Here is a 20311-nt window from a genome sequence, read left to right as displayed (position 1 = left end):
AGACAGGAATCTTACCTCTAAACATGTATTTTATAATTATTAATGGAGTGATAGGACAACTTTGTCAAATATTGAGACACTCATTTCAGACTCATGGTTTCAGACAACCATATGTCTAAAGCTGCACTGTATCTACTATAATAGTGCATTACTTCAGTTTGTATACAGGGTTTTGTGTGTGTTTGTGTGTGTGTGTGTGTGTGTTACCGGGTATTCTTCGAGATCCACGGGTTGTCGGAAAGGCTCAGAGTCCTCACACTGGAATATGAGGTCCAGCAGCTCTCTGCAGCGCCCCCTCCAGGCATGGGGGTCTCCAGATGCAGGTTTATTCCTCAGATTTCTCAGGATGGGCTTCTGCTTGCCCTGAACATAATACAACACAATATTAGACTCACTCAATCAGGGATAACATCATTAAATTGACTGGTGATTTACAAAGAATAACAGCGTCAATTGCATGCAAAGTAGTGTGATGAAACAATATATAAATGAAGTTTTTGCATGGTCTAACTGTTCTTGACAGCGGCAGAAATTCCAGATCACTAAGAGATTCTCAGACGAATCAAAGTGAGAGCAAAACCTGTCGCACATACATAAAAGCAGGCCCAGTATCTAATATGAAACTAACTTTGCAGAGGTATTAAGCCATAATTTGAAGAAACATAAATATTTCAGCAAATCAAATCAGAAAATGTGTCAAATCTGATCCAACTTGATCCAGCGATTTAGGCCAGTATTGCTCTGTCTCAGTATCGGACTGTTACATTTTTATTTGTAATGTTTTCCTTCAGGTCTGAGTTCAATGCATGCTAACGTGCTGCAGCTGACATAAGAACACAGTATTTCCCACTCGAACAATTTGCTTATCTGACTGAATCATGACCTGAATCAGTGCACAGAAATCATATGTTAATCAAAATTCAAAACCTTCATTAATAAAATATATCTGCATAAACTGGCCTCCCAACAGTATTTCTTTGAGAGCTGCAGAGCATGGTGTGTAACGCTGACCCAAAGCAGCCTGAAGGACTCAGTCGAGAGCGACGGATAACCTGTCGCTAAGCAACCATTGTTTGTTTGTCCATTTCCAAATGTAAGGCTTTCTCATGCTGTACATTCAGACACGTTTTTGAATAACTTCTGTATAAGCTCACAGTGTTGAGTGAGGAGACGAGGGAATTCTGAAGAAATACTCGGTCTGTTGGAAACTACAGGTCAGGAAGTGTCAGCAGTGCTTTATGAACAAAATGCCAGCACTGCAAACAATTCCTCCAAATAGCAGAAAACACAGAAGCATCTTCCTCACTGAGAAACTCTTACCTTATTATTGCGCTTAGATGTACCTGGAGTTTCAGGCTCTTCATCCTCTTCTTCTTCATCCTGCATTTCCATAAAAAACAATCAATTAATAAATTCATTGCAATCTGTAAACCATGAAAGACACGTGCCTATTAATCTAATAATCCCCTATCGTGAACATGTGTATGTGTTTAAGAAAAGGTGGGCATTAGCTACTTACATCACTTGAGTCAGAGAAAGCTGTCTTTTTCATGCTACTGTACAGTGGAATAATGTCAGTGCAACTTTGGTCCCTATTAAAAGCACAAAGAATAAAAATAAGACTAATTAGAAGCACTTAGTGAGCCGGCACCTTGTCGACAGGATGCCTTCATTCAAAATACCACAGCACTAAAAAACAACATCCAACACCAAGTCAGTATTCAATTTTCAATTCAAAATTAAATCAAAAACACAAGGCAAATCATGTTCAAAAACATGTGTATGTCACATTACACTGTTCTAAGATATCAAGGGTATTGTCAGTAATTTTATAACAATTACAAAGCAGTTGATTAGATGTTAACATTTTATACTGAATCTTTTACTATTTCTCTTTTTCAGTGTTAAATACTGAAAAGTGTATAATCGTAAATAAAGTTTTCTTTTAAATACAACAACACTGTTTTGCTGGCAGTTTGTTACCAAACCTACAGTATTTATCAGAATACATATCATGTATCGTAAAATTTTATTCAAGTCTCACAATATGGTATAGTAAGCATAGGCAAATTCCTGTGGTATAAAAGGAATAAAACATTTTGGGATGTCGCAGCACTCCTAGCTATATATATATATATATATATATGATTATGTTAAATCCTTTTTTGGGAATATATGTAGTGTCAGGGATATTTGCTGATTTGCATATTCATGTAATCTGGATTTCTCAAAAAGGAGTAAAGTAGGAGGTGTTTAATGTGAGAGGTTCTACAGGAGATTTGAATCTAGTAAGAAACACAGACATTTTGTAAGATGTCACAGCAAGTGTTAGCCAGCAATAGCATGTGAAAGCATATTGTGAAATATTTCCTACATTGGTTTGTTAATCGCGTATATTGAGGTAAGTCGTTGTATTGTATAGTATGAAGTGATACTCAGTGTGAGCATTTGCTTAGGGCCATTACTGTAGTCTGACTTTCTAAGTGTGAAACATAACTTACTTAATAAACTGCAGCAGAAGGTCTGATACAAATTTGGCCGTTTTGACGATGAAAGCTCCAGGCTCGTTAAAAGTCTGTGCGTTGTGCTCAATGTAGCGAACCTCCCACATGAGAGAGGACATTCGCCTGCCAGTAGAGGACAAATGAGTACATACACAACAGTGAACAATGTCTATACATTTACTATAATGTAGTGCAGTCAGTTTACACAGAGGCTTTAATAGCTACCTTTACTGTATGTGGTGTAACCCATGAGGAACACACCATGATGTAATTTAATAACAAATTTAATTTGGGTAAGCGTGTGTCTTTGTGTGAGTGCAAGTAGGTGTGTGTGTGTGTGTGCGCTGACCTATAGAAGCGATTTTCCAGTCTGGTCCGGATTGTACTCAGGTCCGTGACATAAGCCACCACAGTACAGTATGTGGGATACGCCTGCAGATCCACGGGCACGGCAAATGGAGCTGCTACATCTGAGATGCAAAGACACAAGGAAAATAACAGAGAGACAAACTGATTTAATGACACAATCAATATGTGCCCTCAATATTTATGGCACTCAGTGATGACAGAAGAGCACCTGTCATGCTCAAGGATAAAGTCTGGAGGAGCCAGATTAACTAAAGCCCCATTTAAATTCTATTTGTTTCCCTTAGTTTCTCAAAGTGATGTCTGTAAATAAATATTTGTAGGTCTCTTCAGTCATAAAACACCAGTTATGTAGTAACTCTAGGAGATTTTTTCTATAAACCTATAAATGTTTCCCATAAACACATGTAGTGATATTTTCACATTATCAGATAATGAACATTACATAAAACTACAGTAATGATAATGTGGCATATGCGAATACAAAGCAACACTTTATAGTGGCTGTGGCTTTCATTATAATAGCATATTTAATTAACTAGTGGGCTTGCGCTCTTCTTTTGATTGTCTTGTTTTCCTTTTAATACTTCTAAAGTGAAAACAGTGTGCAGATAAACTGTTATAACCCATAGCAACCAATATTTTTTCAGAGACTATCAAATCATCTATTTTGTAGCTGCTGGATGGCTTGAAATATTTATTTGATGCACTGTGCAGCAGTAATAAAAAACATTCCAACCATCTGACATCTACTAGTCCAAATTTTTAAAAAAAGATCATCCCACCTTTAAATTTTTGCAATTTTCTGAGTAAGTGAAAAGCACAGACATTGAAGATCCACAGGAAATAAAATCACTGAGGATCGAAATATTCTTGTTTACCATGTAAAACAAATGTTGTCTGAATAGGGTTTGAATGATATTTTGGTTGATAAAACTGAAATCTCAGTAACACTGAGTAATGAAGTACTAGTGTGACAGCATACCCAGAGTGATCAGTTGGTCAATGCCAGCGATGATTCGTTGACACTCTTCATCACGTGTCCGTGAGCCCCACTCTCCATCCAGAGGACGATAGAGTAAGGCCTTGTGTTCCTCTGCAGTTAATGGCACACTCTGACCCAAGACTTCAGGAAACGCCGCTATACGGAGAGAGAGAAAGAGGGGGCTTGAGACAAGTATGTACAAAAGATCAGGAACTAAAGCATTTGGACTAAAACATAACACCAGTCTGAATATCAATCAAACACCCTTTCTTCATTTACATGCAACAAAAAAAAGTAATTCACAAAAAAGTGATGATACCCAAAGTGTATGTGTTGTGCAAGAGCATATGTATGATATATTGTACTTAATGCGCATGTGTGTGTGTGTTCAACCTTCATTAGGTATCTCTTCCATGTCCCACGGGCTCATCTTTTCTGTGTCACCATTATCCCAGCTGCAAAACATACAACACACATGTACATGTAATTTATTTTAACTCTGCCTAAATGTGCTCACCTTAAAGCTGAGATGAACTCGTGTTGGGTAAATAGGGTTTGCTATGACTAAGTGTATGGTTATGGAGGTTATACAGGTCAGGCTTTGATTTGGGCTTTAACATCTCAAATGGAGATTCGACTCTTTGGTGATTTCTGACCAACTACACAGTCACTCAGTTAGAAATAATGTAACTAGCAATATATACATTACATGATGTGCTGGTTCTAGCTTTCCCAGAGCCCTAAATAACATTCTTTTTGGTACCCCACTTGCACCATATACATCCATCCTTTACCTCAGTAACACATGTGATAATACTGATAGCAAATATACTGATAGCAATAGCTCATAGCCCCTTAGAGGTGAGTGATATAACCAAAATTATAAACTATTATGTATTTTTTCATTATTATTCGTTAAGTAACTATGATCTAGTTCCATCTCTTCTGACTTCAATTTTCAAGCATCTTCTACTATGGCATCCCATACAAATCAGATAAGAAATGTACAGTTAAAATGATTAAAAGGTCCATATAAGTCACACTAAACCAGTCATTTCCTGGTTCCTGGCCAGCTTGCAGTTTGCTGCATAAGAGAGACAAAGTCACTTTTATTTTGTTGTCTGGTAGATGAACACAATGCCTAATTTAACTTAAGCTTGATGGATCCACATCGGTGTGAGGTGGCGCGATCAAAATGGCCTAATCGCAGTTGTTGTGGCTCCGTGCTTTGGTGCCACGTGACTGTTGGTCATTGCATTGTGTGGAAGAAAAGGTCAGAACTACTTTTTGAACACAGGGAATGCTCAGACATCATTCACACAACATTCAATGCCAGAACGATAAAGCAGCCTTAAAGAAACCGTTTGGCCAACTGCATGACTGTATACACAGGAGTTTTCTAACAAGAAAGCTCTATCACTGCTCAAAACATTGAGCAGTGAAGTGACTTGTGGCCAAGTATGGTGACCCATACTCGGAATTTGTGGGCAGCCTTTTTTTTTTTTTTTTTTTGCTGCAGCGCCCAGGGAGCAGTTGGGGGCACGGTGCCTTGCTCAAGGGTCTCACCTCAGTCATGGTATTGAGGGTGGGAGGTGAGACCCACCCAAAAAAAAAAAAAAAGGCTGCCCACTGCTCCAGGTGTGTGTTCACGGTGTGTGTGTGTGTTCACTACTGTGTGTGTGCACTTGGATGGGTTAAATGCAGAGCACAAATTCCGAGTATGGGTCACCATACTTGGCCACAAGTCACTTCACTTCACTTCATGACATGTATATCACATGTCTGTATTGTGGATACTGACCAAACGTTATAGCACTGGAAGAGGCTATCAGGATATTCCGCCTGGTATGGCTCCTGACTGTCGATCGTACCAAACCACCAGGCATCATCGATCACAGAGCGGAAACGATCACCTGAAACACCAACAGAGACGTGTGTTTAAACACACACAAATTCAATGAGAAATCCACACATGCAGACGTAACACTGACCTATCATCCACTGACGCTGTCTTGCATTGTCAAACTGCTGACGGAGTACCAGAAAATCGATGACATCAGGCATGTCATGGTATCTGTGAAGTAAAGGGAGGATTAGACGTGTCAGAGCCAAAACAGTCACTTAGTGGCTTTTCGAAGGCCTGAAAAGGAGAAACAGAGCTTTGAGCGAGTGAGTGAGTGAAAGTCATGCAACACTTCTCCACTCACTTCATGGAGAAGGAGCCGCCTGTTAGTTTGCCTGTGTCTGGGTCCAAGAAGGCCAGCTTCAGACAGCACAGAGTGGGCAAACCCACCTCATACTTAATACCTACTATCTTCATCAGCTCCTGCTCCTACACACATCAACATAAACACACCAATTTTTACATCATGTACAAACTACTTATTTAAAAATCTTTTAAAACCTGTTACTTGAACGGTTTTTGTACCAGCTGTAGAGATCAGTGTGTGTTATAAGGCAAATTCACACATGCAAAGATTCTGACTTAAAGTATTATTGTTCTATTTGAGAGATTATTTAAAAAAAAAAAAAGATTTTCCTCCTCATTCAATTGTACAAGAAATTATTTTGCATAGACTTTTACACTGATTTAGGTGTCTACACGAAAGCCATACCCGCAGCTCCATCTTGTGCCAAGGCTGCTTCTTAGGGTTGATGCTGAAGATCCTGTTTTTTTTGGCCATCTCCACATATGCCTCGTGACCTTGCCTGAAGTAATACACCTGCACAGACACAACATATGACCATCGGATATAATTTACGTTTACAAAGTTGTAGTCCTTTCATTAAATATACAGTAAAATGAACTGAAGAAGATTATATACAGTATATATATATTGTAGTTGTTTCACAGACTAGTCAACTGATGCATTCATTAGCCACTTCAGTTATTTCTGTCGTCCTTTAAATCTAAATAAAATGTTTTAATAAATCTTACACTGTCGCATGGTGAATTCTGCCATGACCAGCGCTGTGAAAGAGTGCATTCAGTGCTGCAGGCTGTACTTCACTATCCAATTGGGTACTATTTCTATATGCATATACTCTATAGGTGTGCATGTGTGTATAAACTACCTCATCACCCATCTGAGGAGTGAAGGGGCATCTCCGTGGCACGGTGTCTGTGATCCAATCAGAGGGCAGCCACTCCTCTAGAGTCAGACCCTGCTCCTGTAACTCAGGTAATCTCTGTAGAACAAAATACACACACACACAACACACATCATATACCCATAGAAGAATTACTGCAAAGTCAGATGCCCTGTCAGCACAAATTACACTCCTGACTCAACTGTGACTAACACATTCCCACCTTCCTCTTCTCCTTTGGCTTTTTCTTCTTTGGTAGTGCTCCGTCTTTGTCTTGTTTTTCTTTCCTCCTCTCTTTCTTAGCATCTTTCTCTTTTTTCTTCTCTCCATCCTCCTCAGAGCTGCTCGTGTTCTTCTTCTTCTTTTTCACCGTCGTCTTCTTGGGTGGTTCAAGATTTATGCCTGCATCCGCCGTCCAGTCTGAGTAATCGCTTGAGTAGTCACTAAAACACACACACACACACACATACACATAAAGGGATGTGTCAGGGTTTGTGTACAATGCACCAGGGAAATGTGATGGCACCTATTGATGACAAAATTTAAATTAAATATTAAAATGCACTTTTTGTGATTCAGTGTCACTTTGCATGTCAAACAAAGAATAGACTTCTAAAAGACAGCAACATTTATTTTATGATGACTGAACCATGATGTCTCAGAACTGGTAAGAAGAACTTGAAGGCCAGATGAATTGCCGTCAGTTCTAGCTGGGTGATGTGTTCTGATCTTACACCAGGAGGCCACACTGCTCCCCAGTCTGTAGGAGAAGTGTGACTGTGGTGACTGTAACCCCCCGATGGGACACCACTCCCAAGCAGATTTCTTCCATTAAAAAGCTAGAGCCTTGGCTCCTCTTGCTGAAACATGGACATGTTTCCATTTGTGGCTTTGTGGGTCCAGCTGTAGGCTAACAACCCATTTCTGATAAGCTGCTAGCTCTGGTAAAGCTAGGGGAATTACCACTGCAGCTGCCGGTAGCGCATGGTGACCCAGCTAACTCTGATCAGCAAACATCCAAATGTCTGGGGACAGAGTAGCCAGCTTTCTCAGAGAATCTAACCTCATGATGATGAATTAGGTATTGTTCTGAGTTCACCACATCTATGGAAGGCAGACATGTCCCAAGTATGGCTGTATCCTAATACCACTGGCCATCAGCAGAGACAAGGCCACATCTCAAAAATGTCCGTGACAATACGAAGAGGTAGAACTTCGAACTGGAATGTCTGCCATTAAAAGGTAAATCTTAGAAAGAACCTGTGTCATGGTTGATGGGAACCTTGGCATATAAAAGGAAAAACCTGTTTAACCCTTTCTAATCTGGAATTGGACAAAGCAGGTCAGGCTCACACACATTACTACGCTCAATTACAAAACCTGTTGATGATGACACATTTCTGGAGTTCTGTCATCATCAAATCTCCATTAGCTAGTATAAGCCAACTCCAAAAAAAAATTTTATAGTGGTTACTTTTAGGATGTAGAGTGTGGTCAGTGGTTGCAGATGTTCATACAACTTCATTCATTAAAAAAAAATTAAACAAAAATGGCACTTCCTTGTTAAACGTCCTACAAATTTGTGAGAGATCTGGTTGGCAGGTAAGGTACCTGGAGCTGCTGTGATCATCAGGCCAGGGTTCCTTTTCTTCTCTCTCTTCATCTGAAGACTCTCTGCTAGGAGGACGGGCATCTGCCTCACCCTGATAAATGACACAAAGGTTCATCATCATTTTAACTGCCATTAACAAGCAATTTTGACTCAGCAGATTGACAGGGGCTCAGCAGACAAACCGTCTGTGCTGTACAGATGCAGTTAAAATGACTGGGTAATTATAACTGGTATCAGCAATTATTAGAAACAATTAAAAGAAATAATTATCTTGGTAAAATGTACCAGCTTAGAATAAGTCTTTAATGTGATTACACCTGCTGCCAGCTGATACTATAGAATAACATAAGTTTTTTATATCCTTAAATTAGAACTAACAAACCATGAGTCAATATAAATAAAGGCTATATTCACAGCCTACTAAAAACACAGAATGATAATTATTAATAGTATTAATAGTAAAATTGACTTTATGTCTATAATGCAAGTGATAAAATAGAAACAGGTTAAAATGTTAATTTTTTCCCCAAAAAAATTATATAAAAAATTAAAATTTATATAAATTTTTTTTATATAAAATATTTTACAAAATAACATAATTTCCTGCGAAATATGCTATGCTTACTGCTGCGCTTTGTGTTGATGTGTGTTTTGACACTTGTGTTGATTTGTAACAAAAAAAATTTTTTGTGCCAGTTTCTAGTTTCTAGAAATATTATGGCAAGTTCAGTGGTCAAGAATCATGTCTCAGTGACCTGAACAATCAAATTGGCACCAGCTATTTTGGTACATCAGCACAATTAAATGAAACTACTTGGGTTAGCTTTTTGGTTTAGTTTTGAGTTGAATGGGACAGATGCACAATGCTATCACTTTCAGCCATAGGCAATAAAGCTGATATAAAAATCATTTAAAAAATCAAGCACAAAGAACTTTTATTGTCCAAACCAGCAGAAATTACTGACACAAGTACAAGCTTCAAGAAGGTGAAATATTTGGCTGAATGTAAACGCAGCTGTAAATGCAAATCTGTGTCCTTGTCAGGTGGTCCCAGATTGAGCACATTAAACAAGAAAATTATGAATGTTCATCAAAACTCTATCACAGTTAACAATTCTCCTTTAATTTTTATGCACAATAATTTTACATCATTTACAGAACGTTTTTTTTTTAAAATAAAATAAAGATATTATGTAATCTTGTAATTGTAACAAGCTTGGCAACATAAATCATGTTGTGGTTCCCATGGCAACAAGCTCCACATGCCTTTTTGTTTTGGTTTCGGTTTTGGTCCTCTGCCCTCAGCTTGTCATTGGACTGTTTGCCTGATTGTACTCGCCTGTCCCATGTTTCCCTTCAGTTTGCATATTTATCCCCTAATGTTTCCATGCCTAGCTCTGTGTGAAGATTATACATTTTGGTTGTTGATTCAGAGCCTTGTTACTTGAGTTCTTGTTTCCAGGGTATTCCTGGTGTTTATCCTTGCCTGTATTATTGCTCTTGTATTATGCCTTTTTTACCCTTAACCCCTTACCCTCATGTTATAGAATATAATTTTTGGATTTTGTCTAATTAGCTGCATGACTAACAAATGCAAATGCATCCTGCCTCCCACTGCATGCTACATTAATTTTATAAATCTTATAAATTTTGTTTATATTTTGTCTATATTTTTAGCATATAAACACAGACAAATTTAAATTAAAAATCCAAAGAAAAACAAAAATGGAGTCCATAGGGCACTATTATCCTAAAGATTCAACAATGATTATAGGGAAAGAGAAGATGATGTGCTGACAGACGAAACTGTGATTCAACACAGACACAGATCACACACAAAGCATTCTGTTTAAGTAGCAGTAATCGGTGGGAGAGTGTGCGTGTGTGTGTGTGTGTGTGTGTGTGTGTGTGTGTGTGTGTATACCTCTGAAGCACTAGGCTCCTCCTCGTTGGCCTCACTCTGACGACTCGTCTCTTCCACGGCCAGCCGCGTGTGGTAGTTGTGCTGGTTGCCTTGGTGACGGCGCCCCTCCTCCACCGTGCTCTCCGTTGCGTGCTGCTTTGGAAAATACAGACCTTAACACACACACTTTGACCCCAATTTATAAGTGAAATTGCAGCACGTGTGTCAGTGTGTGTGTACCCGGTTCTCTCTGTGGTACTGGCTGTGTATACTGCGTCTCCTCCTCTCTGATCTGTAGACGTTCATCTCCTCCTCTCCTCGAGCCGTCCTCCAGATCTCTTGTTTACTGCACACATAAACACACAATCGGTCAGCTATTGGAAGACATTTCACTAAAAAAGAAAACACATCTGTATCAAAGGCTGAAATGGGACGGTTCATTTTTAGCAAATTACACATTTGTGTAAACGCATGTCTAAATAATGCTTTATGATCAACAGTGAAGCTACGGATGCTGATCCTGGACGTTTTCGCTCTTGTACCACACCTAGGGCATCAAGTAATTACCAAGCTGTGCCTAGCTGTGGCCGATGTTTTGGTGTTAAGGCAAACAAAATTAGTAGCGGTGTAATGATAAACAAAATTAAAACTGGTGTCTTGATACGATGCATTCATAATACAGCAAAAATAAGCGATGAGTATGTGCTTTAGGATTTAATATTCAACTGATTAAAACATTCAATATTATAATAGAACAGTTACTGAAACTTAATGGCAATGTTCGTGTGATCCATTCAGACTCTTATTACATAACAAAACAATAGCTGTGGAATAATTTAGGCTTAGGCGAAGTGTTTTTTTTGTTTTTTTTTAAACCCCCTAGCCTCTGCTGATTTTAGATAAAAAAGGAAGTCACTTTTTCAAAGACAGGACTGCGGGAATGATTAAGTTTAAAAGTTTATTTCTCCTTATGTGATAAAAGTTGTATTTTATGACAAAGATCCTGCTTTATTATGGTATGTATTGTTCGATACTCAGACGTTTTGAATCAAGAGCCTTGTATTAAACAAAACACTTCACAGGAAATATCACTTTATATGGTTTCTTTTCATATAAATAAGTTAAATGTCAGTATTTGAGACAAGAGGGGCATGAACTGAAATTTTACCCCAAACACTTCACAAACACTTAACTGGCAACATGTTTTCAATGCAGTGTGTGTCTGCATGAAGAGATTCATGTAGTAAGTCTCTGCAGGTATACACACTGACAGTCGAGGCATCATGTTGTATGTGGATGTCCTGTGTGTGTGTTTGTGTGTTGTTGGCTACCTGGCTGTTCCGCGTGAGAGTTCAGGCACCAGTACTCGTCTGCTCCAGGCTACCAGGTCGGTCTCGGTGGCCATCTCGCTGCGAGGAGCGTTGCTGTGCATCTGCCTGACCCCCTCGATCTGACCACTGCGCCTCAGACCCACGTTAGGGGGAGACGACACTTCTGTAGGGGAGCTCACAGACCCTGCACACACATACACACACCACATCATCAGCATCACTAAGCATATTAATGTACCTAGTGCACATAAATCATCTTTATCGTCAGCAGGACTTTGACCTCGGGCAGCTCTGGAGTCTGAGCCCAGTCTCTGGTCCTGTTCCTGCTGCAGTCTCTGGATCATGCTGTCCAGGGGACTGGAACCTTCCGCTGCTTGCTGACTCAACACCTGATTTAATCCTAAGACAGAGAGAGAGAGAGAGAGAGAGAGAGAGAGAAAGAGAGAAAGAATCAGATGGACAGACATGGAGAGGAAGAACTGAATGTTAGTTGCCCTTCAGCTTTCCCAGTGTCACATGTCACAAGAACAATTTTTAGACATTTTTTTTTTTTTTTTTACATTTTTAGCAGGTGCTGCAACTTATAAATCACGTTTTAGGTTAGCTTAATGGTAGTATAATAACTCTTGTTGTTTTTATTGTAGTATTACATACTCTAACAATTACTGGAAGGTAAATCCAGCATTTACACAACAATAGCCCTAGCAGAACTATTACCAAGTTTCGGCAGTAAACACTGCTATGTTACAACTTCCTTATGTGGACAGACTTGCAAATACTGTCATACCTGATAGAAGGATTAAAATCACAGGGTTGAACAGGACAAATCATAAATTCATTAACTAGCCTACCAGGCATAGGACACATAGTCTTGCTCCTCTACTGAGGAAAATGGTACTGAAGCATGTATTTGGCATATATACAATTTGAGTCTTGCTCTCGTTGCACGTGAAGACGTTATTCCACTATAGTTAGTATGTTCATTTTCACTCGATGTAATGTCTAAATGCAAGGTGACTGTGTACTAGCATTAGAGATGTAACAGTTTTGATATTGCTCAGTTTTGTCACGGTCTCTACACGCCTTTATATTCCTGATTCTGGAAATATTGTCTACTCTTTCTTTCAGAAAAGTCAGTAGGGAGTAGAGTGTTTTTCTTTGCTCCAGTTATTGGATGAGTGAAGTAAAAAAGAAAAATTTGTGACTCTTATATCAACAGCCTACTGAACATTCTCGGTCAGGTGAATGTGAATTAAAAACTGACAGCCCAGATGCGTAATCCGATGGCATACATAATATACTAGCAAACTCTTCAGCTCAGGCAAAAATACAGTGCTGAACTTTGGCAATCATAAGAGGATAATAAATAAACTAGACTAATCTCTGGGTGGGCAATATAGCCAACATTTTATATACAATGATAGCATATTTTCAAAATTTGAAATTGGGCAGTAATATCACATATTGTAATGGTAATTTGATGCTTTCTACAACCACGTGGCCTTTAAAGTTTTCCTCAGTCACGCTAGGATGATATCTGAAAATCTCTAAAGTTTGAGAAAATTCTATCAGTGTCTCAATTTATACTGATATACAGTCCACCACTAGATTATACCAATGAGGATTTTCAAAGCACCAGTTCTGAAGCAGTCCAAACAGTACATGAAATAAAAATGTCTAATGGCTACGTACTGCTGTACAAATACATGTTTAGGTCTATCTTTATGCTGTCATGTGCGTCTGCTTGTGTGCTCTCTACCTGATGACGTCAGACCCATCTGTGGGATGAGCTGCTCCTCTCTGCAGTTCTCGCGACCGGGCACCAGGCGCTGATAGCGAGGAGGGTGAGGGTTCCCGTCCACATCCACCAGGAAAGGTGGGGGCATGAGGTGGGGGGCCTGCTGCGTCTGCTCATCCAACACGTAGTTGTGGGCGTCACGGATCAGCGGCCGGTAATCGGTGTGGAAGAACATCTGGTCCGCTATCTGGAACACAGATCAGCACACGTGAACAACAAACAGAGCCACTCAGAGCAGAAATGATCTAAGTATCCAGACTTCACAGAACACTGACTGGTGCATTGAGTAAAGCTTGAAATAAGGAAAGTGGTCTTGTATGCTGTAGTTAAAAGAAACGATTATTTATTTATTTCTATACAAGAACAGGTCACTTTGAAGCAAAGATACACACCATTAAAAAGATAACAAATCATAAATACATATGTGTGGTAGGCCTGGGAAAACTGAATTCTGGTAAACAGCCAAAAGAGATCTGGTTTTTGGCCAAAATTGAGTTTTTACTTTGACACTGCAACTTTATGAAACCATAAATCTATTTTACCAAAACAACACGGAAATATTTTTACTTATTTTTTAATCTTGCCATGGCTATCTTCCTCCAAGATCATGTAAGGAGCCAGTTTAACAAACACGGTGGTAAAAACAGTCAGTCCGCTTAAAGATGTCTAAAGCTTGCTAAGCGTGATTTCCTCAGACATGCTTTGAAAAAGTTGTTGAATTGTTACATGCCATAACAAAACTGAAATATGGGCAATCAGTTTGGTTTGTTATCAGATACCAGCTGTCAAAATCACAATGGCTCTTGCGCCATCACATCACTAAACAGAGAAGATCTTAAAGAGTTTAAATGACCTAATAATTAGACAGGAAATTTAGTCAATGGAACAGACTGAATTAATCAGCGATTATTTCCACACTGATCAGTGGAGTGAAGAGACGATGATAAGGTTCGTGTTTAATTGCTGTTAGTGACTTTTACCTCAGGTGATGGCACAGTGACTGGTGTGGATGATGCTGATTAAGAAATTAAGAACTCATTTCCCATCCTAATTCTTTAAAATCTGGCAGTAATGTTGTCTTTCCATTAATAGATTAAGTCATAAACGTAGAGGTAGGTGGGGCGCCTTTCAGTGGAATTGGAATAAACTCTTTAAATCTTAAATATGTTTTTTTTTCCATATTGGGATAACCAGATAGAGAGAGAGAGAGAGAGAGAGAGAGAGAGAGAGTGGACACTAGACAAATGGAAAAAACAATGTTTTCCTATCAAGTTCAGTACCTTGTCATATCTGCTGCTGGAGCCGAAGCCAAAGATGAGCAGGTGTCCGTGAGAATCCGTACAGGCAAAGTGCTGCCCATCTGGAGAACACTTACAGTCAAACAGCGCGCCGTGCCCCTGACCCTCAATCTGAAAGCAACACACATAAAACATGCAGCCTGCAGAGAGGACGTTTATGAGGCATGTACGATTTAAAAGCAGTAAATCAGACTACAAAGACTTGTGCTAAAGTGGTTTAGTAGTAAAATCAGTCAGATAAAAAATGAGGCTAGCCAACGAAAACAGACTTAGTGATCACTACGGGACAGCTGACATGCCACGCGTCTTTATCAATTCATCAAGGATTTTAAAAGCTTAAAACAAATCCATATATTCCATATACAGTATATAATATGCAGGGTGTCCAAAAGTCTCCATACATAGAGAGTAAACACTTTTTAGCAAAATGTTTTCCAAAAATTTTCATACTTAGTTTATATATGTATTTTTCAGATAGCCTTTAAGAATGCCTTTGACAAAGTACAGTACAGGGTACGTCGGTTGTGCCTTCATCAGTGAATGTTCGTGGACATCCACTTCTCGGTTGGTCTGCAACACTTCCAGTCTTTTTCAATTTGGTGAAAGTTTGGCAGCAGTGCCGTGTGTGATGTGCTTGCCATGTTTGCTGTTAAAGTCCTTCGCCAACCTTGCGACAGCTTCCCGATCCAGTCCTGAGAAGCTGTCGCAAGGTTGGACTTTAACAGGAAACATGGCAAGCACATCACATACCCTGTACTGTATGATATACTGTATGATTTCAATTTCAATATCACTCGTGACTTACATTCGTTTCCATTTCTATTTCTGTATACATTTTATTTTCAATTCTGATATACATACAAAAACAAATGATTTTGCTACCATTGGAAAATCCAAAACCTGATCTGAACACTGGGACTACTGCATTTAAATAATAAAATGTTTATTAATATTGGAATAAACTGAATAATGTAAGGGTGGAGAAGGAAAATAAGTGCAGAAGGAAGTAACGAGAATGTAATTCAGTGCAGTGTATAAAGAGAAGCAGGCAGTGGGGTATGATTACCATGTTGAAGTAGGAGCGTATTTTAACACCTCGTGCCAGATCCCACACAATAGCATTGCCATCGTGGCCAGCGGAGAACAGCACTCTGGGATCGAAGGGGTGTGGCTCCAACACAAACACCTCGTCCTCATGGCCCTGAGAACAGAGCAGTCATACAATGAGCCAAAAATGTCATATCATGATACTGTTAGCAATCTGTACAATACACCTTATGTACCAAGATATTTAATTTCACTGACACGTGAAAATTAAACGTCTTGTGGAATGTACTGCAGCATTAACATGATTACAATGTATGATGCGTCACTTATTAATAAATTTTTAAAAAAAAATTTAACCAGACTGCCAATTTGTGGTATAAGAGATCAGACAAACACTTCAAAAAACACTTATTGTGTTTTTACCTTACTTAATTATACAGAGTGAATATCAGTGGTTGTTGTTTTCAAGGGTGCATCAGACAAAATTTGGCAAGATTATGTGTGCTCCATCTTGGAAAAGCACTGCCAATGTTTATTCTGGTTTTAATTCATTTCTTGTCCAGAGTGGATTTTTTCTGCTCACAGGAGAATTATCTGGCTGTGCTGGGCGCTTGCCAATTTCAGACTGAGATGGGGCGGACTGAAGTGGCATAGGGGAGTGTCCATAAGATGACTGACAGGAGGCCAGTGCAAACACAAACAAGCTCTCCGGAACATGAAGCAGTTTTCCAAACAGGTTTTCTCAGCCACATAAGACACTCGTACAGAAGCCATGGCTTGACTCTTTCTTTTATCATGTTATACATATTTTTCCATGTTATCTATACTAGTAAGAAATAAAAAAAAAGGCTACTGCACCTTTAATTTGTTTTAATTTGTCAAGTACTACTGATATGTGCCACAATCTCACAAAAAACTGCACATTCTCATATCATATTCTGATGTTTCCCAATTCTGTTCTAGGGAAATTACATCACTGTCCACTTTTCTGATTGTGTCTTTTGTCAGTACCCAAAAGAAGACCCAGCGATTTTACCCTGTCACACTGGAAAGCGATAAGTAGCTAATTTAATGTTAGGCCACTACATCACCACTCTACTTTTTTAAATGGTTTTCCCCTTTTTAATCCTTAAGATTTTTATTATAAAAGCTACATAAAAAATAAAGAAACTCAGACATCTCTAAAAAGTTAGATATCTCTAAGTCTAATATTGTTTTAAATGTGTTACATCTGAATCCACCTCTGATCCAGAAACCAATCCAAATCCACAATCCAGTCCAGATATTATCTCTCACTCTCACTCACCTGCCTATTGAACTCACCTGCTTCCTGTAAACCCTCATCTACTTCAGTGTATTTATACCACTTCACTCAGTGTTGTAAGGTTTTGCTATTCCAGTGTGGATTTCTGAGTATTATTTTTCCCTTTTTATTTTTTTTTTTCCCTTTTGCCATTAATTCTAGACCTTCATTTTGATTTTAGCAAACCACTGAAAATCTAAATATCAAGATTAGCATTGTGCTTGATGAAGTTATGTTTAAGTATCTTTAAGTATCCTGATATTACACATCTCCCCTGATTTCTTAAACGTTGGACTCTAATCTACAAAACATGAAATGTATATCGAAGTTTAATGAGATCACTTTAAGGGGGAAAGGCTCAGACAGAAGACTATAAAACAGATTGGGTTGTGTTAACTAAAGTCCTAGGCCAATGCATGCTATAGTGAGCTTATTTCATTCTGGCAGAGATGTACTAGTGTTTTACTGCTGATATGAGCTGTACACTGATGACTCTGTAAAGTGCTGACACAATAAAAATGTAATATCAGACTCCATTGGTGTGATCTATGGATAAAGGATATAACCGGGAGCCCAAATATTTAATTTATTATGTCATGTTCTTTCAAACCGGTTTTGCAATATTCCTACAGAAAGTCTGTCAGGCCCTGATTGTAACCACGGCCTGTAACTTTCATTTTCTAGCCAGTTTAAGTGGAAGTGGCAGCCAAATGTCATAGTGTAATGTTGGTGAACAGATACTAATTTAATACTTGTAGAAAGCACCTGCTGTCTGTCAGTGTGGTTTAGGCCCAGTGATAACTCCTATCATGTAACTTCATTAAGAGAACTTATTTAGCACTGTAGGCACACAATACACACAATGTACACAAGCTTAGCAGGTCGCACATTTACGAAACTATAGAATGCTTATTCAGTCTACTTAAAATGGGAATATGAGAATTTTCCAGTTATTAATTCAAGACTACGCACATTTCAAACCTTGGAAGCATAATTAGAAATCAAGCATTAATCCTGTATGTAGTAATTTCATTTCATATTAAATAATCTGAATTCATTTTTGATCTTGTGCATGATAGTATTTTTTCCCCCACTGAGACATATTATCTGTTTCAATTTAAGGCAATACAAATTCATTCAACATCCAATCAGAGGTATTCAACTAAAATTTAAAACAAAAAGGTCCAGTTACAAAAAATTCTTTGCTTACAAAGGTCCGGATAATCAATGAACACAGGGTTTCCCAAACAAGGGGTCACGACCCCACATGGGGTCACTTGAGTTACAAATGGGTTCACAAGTTTCATTCATTTATTTTACAAATTTATTATAGATATCGCTCTAATTATGAAGAGGGATTTTGTGCTACTATTTTGAAATTTACTGTTTACTGGGAGACACTCAAACAAGCCACATTTAAATGAAGAGAGTCTGCGCTATTTTAGTCTTTTCACTATCCTCACATGCAGCATTAAGCGTAGGTATTCAACTATAAAATGGACAAATTTCACTGCTAAACCAACTAGCATTGTGTCTCAAATCACAGACTTATGAACCATTAATGAGTACTAACACTAATCAGTTTTCCTATTACATGTAGCCTCATTTCATCTCATGCCTTCTATCAGTGCCTTCTGTTTTCTGTAGCAGTCTTCTGGATTTTCAAGATTAATAAATACTTTTGAATGTAAGGTCAGAGTTTTCAATTTGAGATAGCGCTCATGACAACAATCAAGGGATAAATTCACATATTTACAATATATTTTTTGTGAATCCATTTATTTCTGTAAAGCTGCTTTGTGACACTGTCCACTGTTAAAAGCGTTATACAAATAAAATTGAATTGAAAATTGAATTGAACAATCACAACGACAGTGGAAAAATTTAAAGACAAACAGACATCAGTGTGTTTAACACTGCTGTGCATGAAATCACTGAACATTTTACAGTTCAACTTGAAAACCAGATGGACTGGGATGTTTTGGTCCTGACGTGCTATCTAATGAATGTCATATTTAATATGCAGGCAAGTGTGTGAACAATGCCTCTCACGTTGTCGCTGCTTCTGCACACATATACAAAGTCATGCCTGAAGTATAAACCAGGCTCCTCTGCTTCGTGTCAGGCCTCATCACACCACTCCGTCATGGATTATTTTCCTATAACATGCCCCGTTGTGTGTTATTCTTTATGTATCATTTGAAGCTGAAAGAGATGCGTCCTTTCAAACACACTCCCTGACTTTTTTGAAAAGCTGTGCTAAGGAATGCAAGTTCACCCATCCAACTAGACTGGTAAGTCAGTGCAAGGAAAAGTCCTTTTACTTTGTTTTTTGAGTCAATGTATGTTACAGACATAATAAAATGTTCAAATGTTACAGTAGTACTAAATCATAAATCTAGAAATGAAAAAAAATTGAATGCTTAAACATTAATGATTAGTTTATGTCTATAAATAAGACAATTTGAAGTGGTTATATTTTGTTATCACCTAAATAGTTGAGATAAATGCATGTGTGCAATACACTAAATAAGCCACAACAGAGGATCTGCTAGAGAAGCCATGATGGTTCACTGAATTATTGCCAGTTTTTTTTCCATATGTTTATCAGCTCTGCTATAGTTTTTTTTTTTTTTTTTTCCAAGTACTGAAATACTTTGCTGGGTCCGCATGTCTGTAACAACAAACGTATTCCTGTTCATTAAAAAACCTGCGCCAGTTTCATGCGTTCTTACAGAAACATCATTTAGCATGGGGTCATCCTGACTGAACAGGAAGGTTAATGGATGATAAAAAGCCAACGCTGGAATGATAAATCACATGAACTGACAATGAAGCAGCGTTCTTACCATGAGGATGTGGATGAGGCTGCCCGTGTACGAGTTCCACACCTTCAGTGTCAGGTTGTTGGCCGCTGTGATGACCATGTTGTCATGACGATTCCAGGCCACCATAGTGACCTTGAGTTTGGTCACTTTGTCCTCCAGGGGTGGAGGGTTGTACTTCCTGATGGAATTAAAAGAAAGATTACAAAAAAACAGACACAGGAAGTCTCAATCTGCAGTGTTTTCAGT

At 38.5% G+C, this 20311-nt stretch overlaps 1 protein-coding gene across 1 annotated transcript in view; it reads right to left on the bottom strand.

Annotated features, from left to right (window-relative positions):
- The window catches only part of phip (pleckstrin homology domain interacting protein), a 53440-nt gene that overhangs the window by 8187 nt on the left and 24942 nt on the right, over positions 1–20311 (bottom strand). The window contains exons 14-35 of the mRNA XM_026944908.3: positions 20087–20243; positions 15954–16088; positions 14870–14998; positions 13551–13776; positions 12072–12191; positions 11792–11975; positions 10701–10806; positions 10482–10613; positions 8557–8648; positions 7169–7388; positions 6931–7044; positions 6471–6578; positions 6063–6187; positions 5847–5929; positions 5657–5768; positions 4249–4310; positions 3856–4011; positions 2854–2974; positions 2502–2627; positions 1520–1592; positions 1321–1380; positions 208–363 (exon numbers count right to left, since the gene is read on the bottom strand). Coding sequence (XP_026800709.1) covers positions 208–363; positions 1321–1380; positions 1520–1592; positions 2502–2627; positions 2854–2974; positions 3856–4011; positions 4249–4310; positions 5657–5768; positions 5847–5929; positions 6063–6187; positions 6471–6578; positions 6931–7044; positions 7169–7388; positions 8557–8648; positions 10482–10613; positions 10701–10806; positions 11792–11975; positions 12072–12191; positions 13551–13776; positions 14870–14998; positions 15954–16088; positions 20087–20243 — 2797 coding nt within the window. The remainder of the gene's footprint in view (positions 1–207; positions 364–1320; positions 1381–1519; positions 1593–2501; positions 2628–2853; positions 2975–3855; positions 4012–4248; positions 4311–5656; positions 5769–5846; positions 5930–6062; positions 6188–6470; positions 6579–6930; positions 7045–7168; positions 7389–8556; positions 8649–10481; positions 10614–10700; positions 10807–11791; positions 11976–12071; positions 12192–13550; positions 13777–14869; positions 14999–15953; positions 16089–20086; positions 20244–20311) is intronic.

The sequence above is a fragment of the Pangasianodon hypophthalmus genome, chromosome 16, assembly GCF_027358585.1.
Source record: "Pangasianodon hypophthalmus isolate fPanHyp1 chromosome 16, fPanHyp1.pri, whole genome shotgun sequence".
NCBI classification, from domain to species: Eukaryota; Metazoa; Chordata; class Actinopteri; order Siluriformes; family Pangasiidae; genus Pangasianodon; species Pangasianodon hypophthalmus.
Note: the sequence above shows the minus strand (reverse complement) of the source record. Positions and strands in the feature narration are given on the sequence as shown.